Here is a 14,235-nt window from a genome sequence, read left to right on the forward strand (position 1 = left end):
CAAATAGACAATTAAATGCATAGAATGAAATGGGTTCTCAAAAAAATAGAGCCCTCCAACTCTTTGTAGACCCATTCGCGCTCTATACATTGAATGTATATGTGTTTAGAACGTTACAGCAAGGTGAACCATACCCCACTTTGCGGTTGCCGTAAAGCGAAACATAGCCGTGAATACTGACGATAACAGAGAATTGAAATTCATATAGGCTGTTCAAACCAACCCAAAGTGTGGCATTTGTTCCTTAGACATCTGGCGCATATTGATGTCTTGAGTTTACTTAAGACGACATTTACATGATATCTAGTGACCCTTTGCCTGAGTGAGTGAAGCGAGATAGCAAGCAAGCGATAGAAGAATAATAGTTAGCTAGCGTTTAGCCAGTCACTGCGATGGCCTCTGATAGCGAAAGCAACATGGACAGAGAAATTATTTTGGCTGACTTTCAGGTGGGTTCCAGCTTTCCTCATGTCACAATAACAAAGCTAGCTACCTACTTAGTTTAATTATGTTGAATCTTAACATACATTAATAGGCAGCGTTAATGTCAACAGTGCTGTCTCGTCAGCTGACAAGGCAAACACATTTCGCTAGCTAGCGTGTTAACGCTTACTTAGCTCACGTTAGCATGCTAACTAGCTAACAAGCCAGCTAACGTTAGTAAATTGAGCTGCACCACTGTCCCGCTTATCAATAAGTTGGTGCATTTTAACAAAGTGTGTGTGTGAGTAAACACAGGTATGTTTGGGGTATTGAAGAATTACATTGTTGGGGAGCATTTCGTACAACTGTCAGCCCCCAAAATGAGCTAACGTTCGCTGGCCAACTAATGTGGTATGCCAGTCTGGTAGCTAGGTGGCTAGACGTCAGTTGCTAGCTCACTAGCTACTAGTAACAACAAAGCAGAGCACATAACTAACATGGATTTAAATATGAAACAGTTAGCTTGGTGTCCTCTTTAGATAAATTAGCCATGAATTGTAAATATTCAACTGACACAGATGGCTAGCTAGCCATCTTGTGTTGGCTTAGCTAGCTAACTTGCTTGGTCACTATTGAGCTAGCTAGCAGAGACTTGAATTTCTTATGCAGTGTGTGTCCCTGCTCTAGTGTTTGAAAGTATGAGCTGGAGTAAGGTTGACTATCTGTAAAGTGGTGATAATTTATTAGCCAGTTAAGTCAGTTGGCAAGCTACCTAACGTTCAAATGAAGTCTATATCATCCTGATAACAGGTCGTTGAATAACAAGGCCACAAAAAAAGATGAACACAGTGCATCACGTGACTGAATAAAATCAAGCTTTAGGCTAGCCATACCAGTGTGTTGTGAACAACATTGGCGTGAACAACAATAATGGGATCGGCGGGTCGCCTTCAAAATAAAAGTACCCAATGAAACTGATGCAAACGGATAAAAATAGTAAAATAATGACACAATTAGACTAGGTAATGTTAAACAAGGTTGGAATGTTATAATTGTCTTTTGTTGTAATTAGTTATTTAGATTTTTTTTAAAGTACATCTGTTTAGATCGCGCTCTGGATATCTGAATTATTTTCAGAATTGCATTGGGGGTATATTTATATGCGACTGTACAACCTAACCTATGGATTGTACACCATTTCATGGGTGCATCAGCTTTCTCAGTGACACTCACAGAACACATCTATGTACAGTTGACCCAAATATTAGCATCTAATTGCAGTCTGAATAGTGCTGTGGCGTTCATGACATTTTCTCAGCTGCGGATTGAAATGCAAATAACTACCAGTCTCACGGTAATTGCACATTAAATAACAAACACGTTTAGCATCTCCTGGCTTCCACTCATAGCCTACAAGCCACTGATGCGGACCTTATTAACATCTACATTTTAAAAAGGAGAATAAATCCATTTAATATAACCTACACCATCACAATAAATCAATTTTATTTTAGGCTACATTTCTTCATATGTTTCTTTAGACTAATTTCAGAAGAACAGAATAACACATTCTGAGTTGTCCTTACGTTAGCCCCTGATCTGGCTATGCCATATGGCTGTGGGCTACACTAGTTCATTTAGCAGACAAGCTTTGCTTAGAATTCCATGGCATAATTTTACATTATTTGAATAATATGAAGAATACAGTTGAACATAGCTGAACAAAATAGAAAGAATATTTTCCCCAAACGATTTCTGAGGGAGTATGTACATGTGGCTATTCTGTGTTGAGCAGTTAACAAAGAAAGGGGTCCTCTTATCTGCTTAATTTAGTTATTTATGCAACTTTAGTTGTAATACAAACGTTAGGCTATATGTTTAGATTTTTTTTATACATTCTAAGGCTGCGTGATGCGACTCTAATGATGATTTGAAAAAAGTTGCATGAAAGGGATGAGCTCTGCTCCACATGTTTCATCAGTCTCTTTCACAATTTGACAAGCACTTGATAATGTTCTCATTAGAGGTCGACCGATTATGGTTTTTCAATGCCGATACCGATTATTGGAGGACCGGAAAAAGACTATAACGATTAATCGGCCGTTTTATTTTATTTTTTAAATTTATTTTTTTTGTAATAATGACAATTACAACAATACTGAATGAACACTTATTTTAACTTAATATAATACATCAATGAAATCAATTTAGCCTCAAATAAATAATGAAACATGTTCAATTTGGTTTAAATAATGCAAAAACAAAGTGTTGGAGAAGAAAGTAAAAGTGCAATATGTGCCATATAAGAAAGCTAACGTTTAAGTGCCTTGCTCAGAACATATGAAAGCTGGTGGTTCCTTTTAACATGAGTCTTCAATATTCCCAGGTAAGAAGTTTTAGGTTGTAGTTATTATAGGAATTATAGGGATATTTCTCTCTATACGATTTGTATTTCATATACCTTTGGCTATTGGATGTTCTTATAGGCACTTTAGTATTGCCAGTGTAACAGTATAGCTTCCGTCCCTCTCCTCGCTCCTACCTGGGCTCGAACCAGGAACACATCGACAACAGCCACCCTCGAAGCAGCGTTACCCATGCAGAGCAAGGGGAACAACTACTCCAAGTCCCAGAGCGAGTGACGTTTGAAACGCTATTAGCGCGCACCCGCTAACTAGCTAGCCATTTTACATCGGTTACACCAGCCTAATCTTGGGAGTTGACAGGCTTGAAGTCATGAACAGCGCAATGCATTGCAACGAGTTGCTGGCAAAATGCACTGAAGTGCTGTTTGAATGAATGCTTACGAGCCTGCTGGTGCCTACCACCGCTCAGTCAGACTGCTCTATCAAATCATTGACTTAATTATAATATAATAAACACACAGAAAATTTATTAATATGGTCGAATCCAGAAACTATCACCTCGAAAACAAAACATTTATTCTTTCAGTGAAATACGGAACTGGTCCGTATTTTATCTAATGGGTGGCATCCCTAAGTCTAAATATTCCTGTTACATTGCACAACCTTCAATGGTATGTCATAATTACGTAAAATTCTGGCAAATTAGTTCGCAACGAGCCAGGCAATGAACGCAAGAGCAGTGACACAATTTCATGTTAGCAGGCAATATTAACTAAATATGCAGGTTTAAAAATATATACTTGCGTATTGATTTTAAAGAAAGGCATTGATGTTTATGGTTAGGTACATTGGTGCAACGACAGTGCTTTTTTCGCAAATGCGCTTGTTAAATCATCACCCGTTTGTCGAAGTAGGCTGTGATTCAATGAAAAATGAACAGGCACCACATCGATTATATGCAACGCTGGACACGTTAGATAAACTAGTAATATCATCAACCATGTGTAGTTAACTAGTGATTATGTTAAGATTGATAGTTTTTTATAAGATAAGTTTAATGCTAGCTAGCAACTTACCTTGGCTTCTTGCTGCCCTTGCGTAACAGGTAGTCAGCCTGCCATGCAGGCTCCTCGTGGAGTGCAATGTAAGGCAGGTGGTTAGAGCGTTGGACTAGTAACCAGAAGGTTGCAAAAATGAATCCCCGAATCCCCCCTGAACAAGGCAGTTAACCCCCGTTCCTAGGCCGTCATTGAAAATACTAATGTGTTCTTAATCTTACTTGTCTAGTTAAATAAAGGTGTAAAAAAAAAGTTACATCGGTGGACAAAAATACCGATTACCGATTGTTGTGAAAACTTGAAATCGGCCATTTCGATTAATCGGTCGACCTCTAATTCTCATCCAGCAGACTATTCTTAATTTTATCTGGTCTTTCATATAGCCTACTAATATACACTACATGACCAAAAGTATATGGGCACAGATTTTAGATGATTAGGCCTGGCTCGCAGTCTGCATTCATCCAAAGGTGTTTGATGAGGTTTAGGTCAGGGTTCTGTGCAGGGCAGTCAAGTTATTCCACACCGAGCTCGACAAACCATTTCTGTATTGACCTCGCTTTGTGCACAGGGGCGTTGTCATGCTGAAACAGGAAAGGGACATCCCTAAAATGTTACCACAAAGTTGGAAGCAGCACTCGGCGGGCCTGTTCTGTGAACTTGTGTGTTCTACCATTTCTGGGCTGAGCCGTTGTTGCTCCTAGACGTTTTCACTTCACAACAACAGCACTTGCACTGAGGGGAAAAAAGTTTGATCCCCTGCTGATTTTGTACGTTTGCCCACTGACAAAGAAATTATCAGTCTATAATTTTAATGGTAGGTTTATTTGAACAGTGAGAGACAGTATAACAACAAAAAGATCCAGAAAAACACATGTAAAAAATGTTATAAAATGATTTGCCTTTTTAATGAGGGAAATAAGTATTTGACCCCCTCTCAATCAGAAAGATTGTATATAGTCAACTGTATAGTTGACCAGGGCAGAAATTTGATTAACTGAGTTGTTGGAAAGGTGGCAGCCTATCCCAGTGCCACGTTTGAAGTCACTGAGGTCTTCAATACAGGCAATGTTTGTCTATAGAGATTGCATGGCTGTGTGCAAAAATGTTATACACCTGTCAGCAATGTAGTGTGTATGTGGAATTATTTGATTTAGAATGGCCCACAAAAAAATGTATCCGTAGCCTGCAATCGAATAGGGAATGGAGGTTAAGTGCGTTACGTTTCCCAAAAGTACATTTGATTTAAATTGCCAAAATTATATAGCCTACTCCTGTCTATACATAAATAAATAAAATCATTCAAAAGAGTCAACTAAAGCATGATTTTGGCACAGAGGATCATTAGCATCTTAAATAAATTGTGGATTGTTTTAAATCACATTGCCTACAGTCGGAAGGGGAGGCAGCGCGTGCTATTTGAGCAGATTATTGTTGATTTGTGACTGAAAAGTAGAGGCTAAGCATATCGCAATATTTGAAAATACAAGCGCATAATTCTCAACCTAATTGAGCAAACAATAGTATAGCCTATTTTATTGGCGCCAGCGGAGCGCATCAGCAATATCCCAAGGTCGAGTGCGCACTGCACATATCTACTATTTTTCGTTGTTGGGGCAGTGCTACTTAAATCCTTTTTTGGGACAATAATTTTCTCCAGTTTAGATGGACGTCCTATTATTTTTGTGTCTCCCCTTCTCGTAGGCCTATTTATTATTTTTTTACTTACAATTTAAAACAAATGTTTACCCCTTTTTCTCCCAAATTTCGTGATGTCCAATTGGTAGTTAGCCTTGTCCCATCACTGCAACTCCTGTACGGTCTCGGGAGAGGCGAAGGTCGAGAGCCGTGCGTCCTCCGAAACACTACCCTGCCAAGCCGCAATGTTTCTTGACACTGCTCGCTTAACCCGGAAGCCAGCCGCACCAATGTGTCGGAGGAAACACTGTACACCTGGCAACCATGTAAGCGTATATGTGCCCAGCCACAAGGAGTCGCTAGAGCGCGATTGGACAAGGACATCCCGGCCGGCCAAACCCTTTATTTGTTCTAAAGCGGATTAATGGGTTACATTTTTAAGATGAAGTTGAGCAGTGACTAGTGTGGGCGGACTGGAGTTCCGACGTCACATAAAATGACGTTTTATTTTTTTTTCTAGATGTAATCGTTATTTTACCACGTAAATTGATGAGAACACAATCTCATTTAAAGCAACAACCTGGAGAATAGTTTATATATATATATATATATATATATATATATATATACAGCATTTTTGTGGCTGTTATCAGTTTTTGATAACTTAATTTTATCTTACGTCGGAGCTCCAGTCTGCCCGCTCCAGTCGCCACGTCAATCATAAATCGTTAAGTCGGCTATCCATGATGACAGAATTGCTTCACAGTACATACACTCCTTTTTAGCTCCTCTTTAAACCACATTAGGCTTCATGCAGCTAAATCTGCAGAATTCTAGAAAAGCATCCTTTCAATGTCACATTAATGCTAGCTTTAGCATAGGTGGTTAGTGCAATGGAAATAGCTAGTTCACTGTAACATGTCTTGATACTGAGGATACTGATAATAACCTATTATAACTTGTCAGTCAAACCACCCAGGGATGTACTGAGTGGAGGACCCTTAATGAATAAGGACTAGATACATTTGGTTAGTTGATAACAGGTAATTACAGTATCATTCAGTGTTATGTACTGATAAATTACCATTGTGCGAGTAGTGTACTTTCCACGTGTCCATTTAGTTTATTGATGAGGCACATTTGGGAACACGGAGCAGTTTGTAACTTAGTTATAACTCAATCTCTTAATACAACAAAAATCTGCTATAACTTGTACGTTTGTACTGAGCTGGCATGTAGGTGTTATATTCGTGTATTTAGCAAATGAATTTATCCAAAGTGACTTGGCTACAGTACAGATCATAGTGACACACTAGTTGCCAATGTTGTAAATGCAGGAATCAAACCCATAACCCTGGTGTTGTCAGTTAGCACCGTAGCTGCTCAATTACACTTTCTATTGGTCTTTGTTATGTACTTGACCTCTGTTTCTGTTTTTCTAACAGGCTTGCACTGGCATTGACGACATTGCAGAGGCAATCACGCTCTTAGAACTCAATAATTGGGATTTAGTGGTAAGTTCAAACATCATTAGGTCATACGAACAAGACTCGATTTTCTTTTAAATTTGGAAGTATATTATCTATTTATTTTGCTGTTAAAATTGTTGAACTGTAGCCTTTAGTGTTGCACGTACCTTTGAGTAATGTGAGTTATAGGTTTATATTTCAGTATGTGCTTTACAGTGATACCACTGTTATATGTTGTAATTTCTGGAGTATAATGCCTGCATTTTTGTTGTTCAATCAACATTCAATCAATTAAATGTACTTCATTAGTTTTGCAGTTGGGAAAACTGTAGGCTCATGTCTAGTGATGGTCCATTTACTCTATGCTAACATACATTTATTAAATGAAGAGCTATTTATATCAAATGATGGCCTAGGTAGGCCTAATTCTCTACTCATGATATCCACAAAGGCTTAGTCTACATGGTGAACCTGACTAAATCAAATCATGCTACAGTACAACTGGGCACTGGTGCTTTCTAGTTACTGCAACTTTTAAGCCAATTCAAATAAGCAAAAAGCATAGCCACTAAAAGCACACAGTGTGATTGTGTTACCTATTTCAGTTTGTTTTCAGTTTGTTTTCTATTTTAACAGAAATGGTACATTTATTACTGAGATTTTAATTTCCAATAAATTTGCAAAAGATTGATCAAATAGCTTTGAATAAAAAATCTGACCCAGTTACACTTTGTCATTATTGGGTATTGAGTGTAAGCATGTTTTTAGACATTTTAATTCAGGCTATAACCACAATGTAGAATTAGTCAAGGGGTATGAATGCTTTCTGAAGTAAGTATCGTAACCCTTAATTCGGGGATTTTTGTTTTAAAATATATTTGCGGCAAATGACTCAGCCTCTCGCATGACTGCAAAAGGTTGCATTTGAAATCAGTCATTCTATTGGCAGGAACTGGCAGTTGAAAGTTATGGGGACATTTACCGACAGTAATCAGGATTTGATGTTGGAACATGCATGCTTTCAGGAATGTATTACGTTGCAACACATTTTCCATGGTCTTTTCTCTCTTTACAGGCGGCCATCAATGGTGTGATACCACAAGAGAATGGGATCTTGCAAAGGTAATATGCCAGAAAAGCCTGCCTCTTCAGAAGAGTCCATCAAGTGTTCACTGTGCAAATTTTGTCAGTTGGCTTTGTTCAGATATGTGTGGGAACGGATGATAAAATGTAGCCTGTTTCCTAAACATCCACTCCAATAATGTTGACCGTATTGCATGAAGTCACGTAAACCTACGGCAAAATAGAAAACACCTTTTACACAGGAGGCATGCATCACCACATTCAAATCCATACTTAAAAACTGTGAGCAACAACTCCGGTATTGCTCATGCCTCAACATTTCAATATTTCCCAAGCTGTGTCCTGTTCTTACTCACTTCAAATATCTGTGTAAATGGAAATCGTGGCCAGTAGCTTAAAACTACCATTGCACACGCTCTTCATGTACTTTGTAAGCATAGGTGCGGGCAATGCCCTGAACCTTTTGCTGACCTGAATATAGAACAATCATTTGTATGAAATTATGCGAGAGATTATAGAAATGTCCTAGTATCTGGTATCACCCACAGTGAAAGCAAATTTTAGAGAAGAGATGGCTACTTTTTCATGCTCCTCAAAAAAGCAAACAGTACCAGTCAAGTTTGGACACACCTACTCATTCAAGTAGGAAAAAAAGAAAATGAAAAAAAAAGTCCCCTTTTCAGGACCCTGTCTTTCAAAGACAATTTGTAAAAATACAAATAACTTCAGATCTTCATTGTAAGGGGTTTAAACACTCTTTTCCATGCTGCTTTAATGAACCATAAACAATGAATGAACCTGTGGAACGGTCATTAAGACACTAACAGCTTACAGACGGTAGGCAATTAAGTTCACAGTTATGAAAACATAGGACACTAAAGAGGCCTACTGACTCTGAAAAACACCAAAAGAAAGATGTCCAGGGTCCCTGCTCATCTGCGTGAACGTGCCTTAGGCATGCTGCAAGGAGGCATGAAGACGGCAGATGTGGCCAGGGCAATAAATTGCAATGTCCGTACTGTGAGACGCCTAAGACAGCGCTACAGGGAGACAGGACGGACAGCTGATCGTTCTCGCAGTGGCAGACCACGTGTAACAACACCTGCACAGGATCGGTACATCCGAACATCACACCTGCGGGACAGGTACAGGGTGGCAACAACAACTGCCAGAGTTACACCAGGAATGCACAATCCCTCCATTAGTGCTCAGACTGTCCGCAATAGGCTGAGAGAGGCTGGACTGAGCGCTTGTAGACCTGTTGTAAGGCAGGTCCTCACCAGACATCACCGGCAACAACATCACCTGTGGGCACAAACCCACCATCGCTGGACCAGACAGGACTGGCAAAAAGGGCTCTCCACTGACGAGTCGCGGTTTTGTCTCACCAGGGGTGCTGGTCGGATTTGCTTTTATCGTCGAAGGAATGAGTGTTACACCGAGGCCTGTACTCTGGAGCGGGATCGATTTGGAGGGGGTGGTGTGTCACAGCATCATCGGACTGAGCTTGTTGTCATTACAGGCAATCTCAATGCCGTGCGTTACAGGGAAGACATCCTCCTCCCTCATTTGGTACCCTTCCTGCAGGCTCATCCTGACAAGACCCTCCAGCATGACAATGCCACCATACACAGAACGAGCAGTATGGCTGATTTCCTGCAAGACAGGAATGTCAGTGTTCTGCCAGGGCCAGCAAAGAGCCCGGATCTCAATCCCATTGAGCACATCTGGGACCTGTTAGATCGGAGGGTGAGGGCTAGGGCCATTCCCCCCCAGAAATGTCCGGGAACTTGCAGGTGCCTTCGTGGAAGAGTGGGGTAACATCTCACAATAAGAACTGGCAAATCTGGTGCAGTCCATGAGGAGATGCACTGCAGTATTTAGTATCTGGTGTGGCCACCAGCTGCATTGACTGTTAATTTTGATTTTGACGCCACCCCCCCTTTGTTCAGGGACAAATTGTTACATTTCTGTTAGTCACATGTCTGTGGAAGTTGTTCAGTTTGTCTGTTGTTGAATCTTATGTTCAGACAAATATTTACACATGTTAAGTTTTCTGAAAATAAACGCAGCTGACAGTGAGAGGACGTTTCTTTTTTTGCTGAGTTTAGAATCATGTAACCAAAAAAGTACAACAAATCAAAATATATTTGAGATTCTTCAAAGTAGCCACTTTGCCTTGACAGCTTTGCATACTCTTGGCATTCTCTCAACCAGCTTCACCTGGAATGCTTTTCCAACAGTCTTGAAGAAGTTCCCACATATGCTGAGCACTTGTTGGCTGCTTTTCCTTCACTCTGCAGTCCAACTCATCCCAAACCATCTCAATTGGGTTGAGGTTGGGTGATTGTGGAGGCCAGGTCATCTGATGCAGCACTCCATCGTTTTCCTTCTTGGTCGTCTAGCCCTTACTCAGCCTGGAGGTCTGTTGGGTCATTGTCCTGTTGAAAAAACAAATGACAGTCCCACTAAGCGCAAACCAGATGGGATGGCGTATTTCTGCAGAATGCTGTGGTAGCCATGCTGATTAAGTGTGCCTTGAATTCTAAATAAGTCACTGTCACCAGCAAAGCACCCCCACCACCTGTTATTATGCAGAGATCATCCGTTCACCTACTCTGCGTCTCACAAATGCATGGTGGTTGGAACCAAAAATTGCAAAATTGTACTCATCAGACCAAGGGACAGATTTCCACCGGTCTAATGCCCATTGCTCAAGTTTCTTGGCCTAAGCAAGTCTCTTCTTCTTATTGGTGTCCTTTTAGTAGTGTTTTTTTGTTGTTGCAGCAATTCAACCATGAAGGCCTGATTCACACATTCTCCTCTGAACAGTTGATGTTGTGAAGGATTTATTTGGGCTGCAATTTCTGAGGCTGATAACTCTAATGAACTTATCCTCTACAGCAGAGGTTACTCTTGGTCTTCCTTTCCTGTGGCGGTCCTCATGAGAGCCAGTTTCATCATAGCGCTTGATGGTTTTTGCGACTGCACATGAAGAAACTTCAAAAGTTCTTGAAATATCCGGAATGACTGACCTTCATGTGTTAAAGTAATGATGGACTGTCGTTTCTCCCTGCTTATTTGAGCTGTTCTTGCCATAATATGGACTTGGTCTTTTACCAAATAGGGCTGTCTTCTGTTTACAACCCCACACCTTGTCACAACACAACTGATTGACTCAAACGCATTATGGCGGAAAGACATTCCACAGATTAACTTTTAACAAGGCACACCTGTTAATTGAAATGCATTCCAGGTGACTCCCTCATGAAGCTGGTTGAGAAAATGCCAAGAGTGTGCAAAGCTGTCAACAAGGCAAAGGGTGGCTACTTTGAAGAATCTCAAATATAAAATATTTTGATTTTAACACATTTTTGGTTGCTACATGATTCCATATGTGTTATTTCATGGTTTTGATGTCTTGACAATTCTATAGTGTAGAAAATATTAAAAACAAAAACACACCTACCCATTCCAGGGTTTAACTTTTGACTAGTACTGTACATAGCTGTGTAAAGTGGAGCTTTAGTCCATTGTCTGTGTAGGCCTAAGTTTTTTTGTTGTTGTATAGCTGCACTAGGCCTAACCTTTGTGTGGCCTGATGAGGATTGCTGAGTGATGTAGCTTTGGGACAGCAGTACCACAACATCAGTTTAATGATTATTTTCACAAGCGCACTTGACCTCTTGAAGATGTAGCTCTGTTTCTTGTACAAAGCTTGTTGAGTAGGCACAACCTGTGATAGATGGAGGAACAACCAAGGAAACAATCTTGATCATCATCAGTGCAGGACATTTAGGCTTTGGATCTCATTTCCCCTCGGAAGCTCAGTTTTTCATGTTTACTCTGATTTCAACACCAATGTAGCCGTAAATCAAGCAACCAGATTTCTAGCTCAAAGCTGGGCAATATCAGGTGAAAGACTAGTATTTTTGGCGGCGGTTATAGTTTGAGGTGATATTCAAGGTAGAGATGGTAGGTGGTGTCATTGCTTTTGAATTACTGAATTTCAATGGTAGGGAGAAAAATGGAACAGACTAAGCTGTGATAGTATTTGATATGTTCTTTGAGTATACAGTAGTAGCTATCAACAGAAGCAAAATAGTGTTTTGGGAAAGAGGATAAATCCAGAAAAACAGAGATCTTGCCAAAAGCTGGAATTAAGAGTGTTACTAACTGAGAAAAGCCTCTAAGAGGCATTGTGGACAACGTTTTTGCTCAACGGTCAGTCAGCACTCATGAATACACTGAGCTCAAGAACAAATACTTTCAGGCTGGGCACATTCTGTTAAACGGTTTATTTTGCAAGTTTCTTAAGACTTTGGGGCATGAGAACATGGTTTTCTTAAGGGCACACATAATTATGAATGGAGCCTGGCAGCGTGACTTGCAGCCAGCCCGTATACTAAATAGCTGGCACCAGGCTGCTCTCGTAGGATGGCACTCCTCCACAGTAAACGGCTCCATTGAGGTGACCAGAGCCAGCTGGAGGCTTGCTCTCAGCCACAAAGCCATGTCCTGTCTCACATTGAATAGGTGGAGAGTGCCATCTACATGTATGCCATGGAACAGCCGTTTGATTTGAAACACTCCTGACTTAACCATCCTTAGTATCAATATGCCAAGTTTGTAGTTGAGTATAACTACGATACTTGTTGTTATCTGAACCCTTCCATCACAACCTTCCATCACATTCCAAGCCTTCTGTCCATGGTGAATTTTCACCTCATTTTTGTCACGCTATATATATTTAGTCATTGTGTGTGTGTGTGGTCAAGTTAGAAGCTTCACAATGGATTAGGTGATAGATGGGCCGGTCTCAACAACACCAACATATTCTATGATGGATATGTATGATAAGTTGTCACTTATGCACCAAGGTCGAAACTTTACTATCTGTGCATTCTGTTTTTCTCATTTGTGTAGCTACAGGAAGTGTTCATTCGCTTTGCTTCCAGTTTCAGTCTTAAACATTTACTAGTTAAGGGTGGATTACTTCAAACTGGCAATTTTGTTTTCTAAACCATTTTGTGGAGCCCAACGTTTTTAGAGAATGTGGCAGTAATTCTAACCGGCCTCACAACCGCAGATGGGGTGTTTCTCGATATGTATACTAACGTGTGCCACACCAGGTGCATTATCCATGTATGGTGTCATGTGGGTGAACAATTTTCTGTTGTAGGGCTGGGCAATAAATCGAATGCATATTTTTGCGCGATAACCTAAATGCCTGTATTGCAGGAATTGAGATTTTGTTAATTTTCGTTTTTATGATCGTTTGTCCGCTTGTTCTCATGTATTTTTGGTCTCTTCTCTTTCGCTCCTTCTGTGCTGTGTGCACCGTCCCATTTACACCAGAGATCTGTATATAATGACGAAATGCACGTCTCCACCCTAACTCCACCAAAATAGGCCACTAGAAATGCATGAAATGCGTCATGAATTGGAAACGCTGCATGATGAGTCACATTGCATGAGGCATATTGTGGTAACACCAGATACTGACTGCTTTTCTGATTCACACCCCTACCTTTTTTTTGACTGATTTCCTTATATGAACTGTAACTTATTGCATTTTCCATCTTTAATTTTTGTTTAGTATGCAAGGACAGTTGTGCAGGTATCTGGAGTACAGGTGTTTGGCCATGTGCCCTTTGAGGGTTTGACCCTTGATTATTGCCAACAGCCTCTGCTCTTCCTGGACACAATTTTCTACCTGCCCATCTGTTTCTATCTCTCCCTCTCTCTCTGCCCTTCCACCTATGATGGTATGCCTAATTTCTGGCTGTGGGTGTATCCAAGCCTGACCTATGTCTTCTGTTTACGGTATGATGACTGTTTGTAACAGTTTTCTACGTGGCCTCAGAATCCCAACGTCTTTAACCTTTTGGTATTGTAATCAGGTGGGATAAATTCAGTCTTTGTGCAAGGCCTTGGCACCCGGCTCCCCCTCCCAGCGCAATATGTGCTGACCCCAGAGGAAAAGAGAAGCTTCTTTGTCTGGGTTGGGAGAGAGAAAATACATTATTTACTGCCATGTGGGACTGGGGCTCAGGGGAATTCAGGCCCTAGACATAGAGAGGGAGAGAAAGGCGTTTTGTGTCTCTGGTCTCTGCAACAACAAAAAAGACTGATGTTGCTCAGTGGCAGACAATTCAGCGTCTATAGGGCCCTGCCCATATTATCCCGGGTGTGAAG

General features: G+C 40.6%; 1 protein-coding gene across 3 annotated transcripts in view; it reads left to right on the forward strand.

The window, feature by feature from the left end:
* The first annotated feature begins 133 nt into the window (after positions 1 to 133).
* Positions 134 to 14,235, forward strand: part of LOC106584329 (FAS-associated factor 1) — an 88,284-nt gene continuing 74,182 nt past the window's right edge. For 2 of the 3 annotated variants that reach the window (XM_014169485.2, XM_014169487.2), the window contains exons 1-3: positions 138 to 449; positions 6,931 to 6,999; positions 8,030 to 8,076. In XM_014169485.2, coding sequence (XP_014024960.2) covers positions 393 to 449; positions 6,931 to 6,999; positions 8,030 to 8,076 — 173 coding nt within the window. In that variant the 5' untranslated portion in view covers positions 138 to 392. Of the gene's footprint in view, positions 450 to 6,930; positions 7,000 to 8,029; positions 8,077 to 14,235 lie in introns of all 3 variants that reach the window. The other variant, XM_014169488.2, reaches the window with a different exon arrangement.

The sequence above is a fragment of the Salmo salar genome, chromosome ssa23, assembly GCF_905237065.1.
Source record: "Salmo salar chromosome ssa23, Ssal_v3.1, whole genome shotgun sequence".
NCBI lineage: Eukaryota > Metazoa > Chordata > Actinopteri > Salmoniformes > Salmonidae > Salmo > Salmo salar.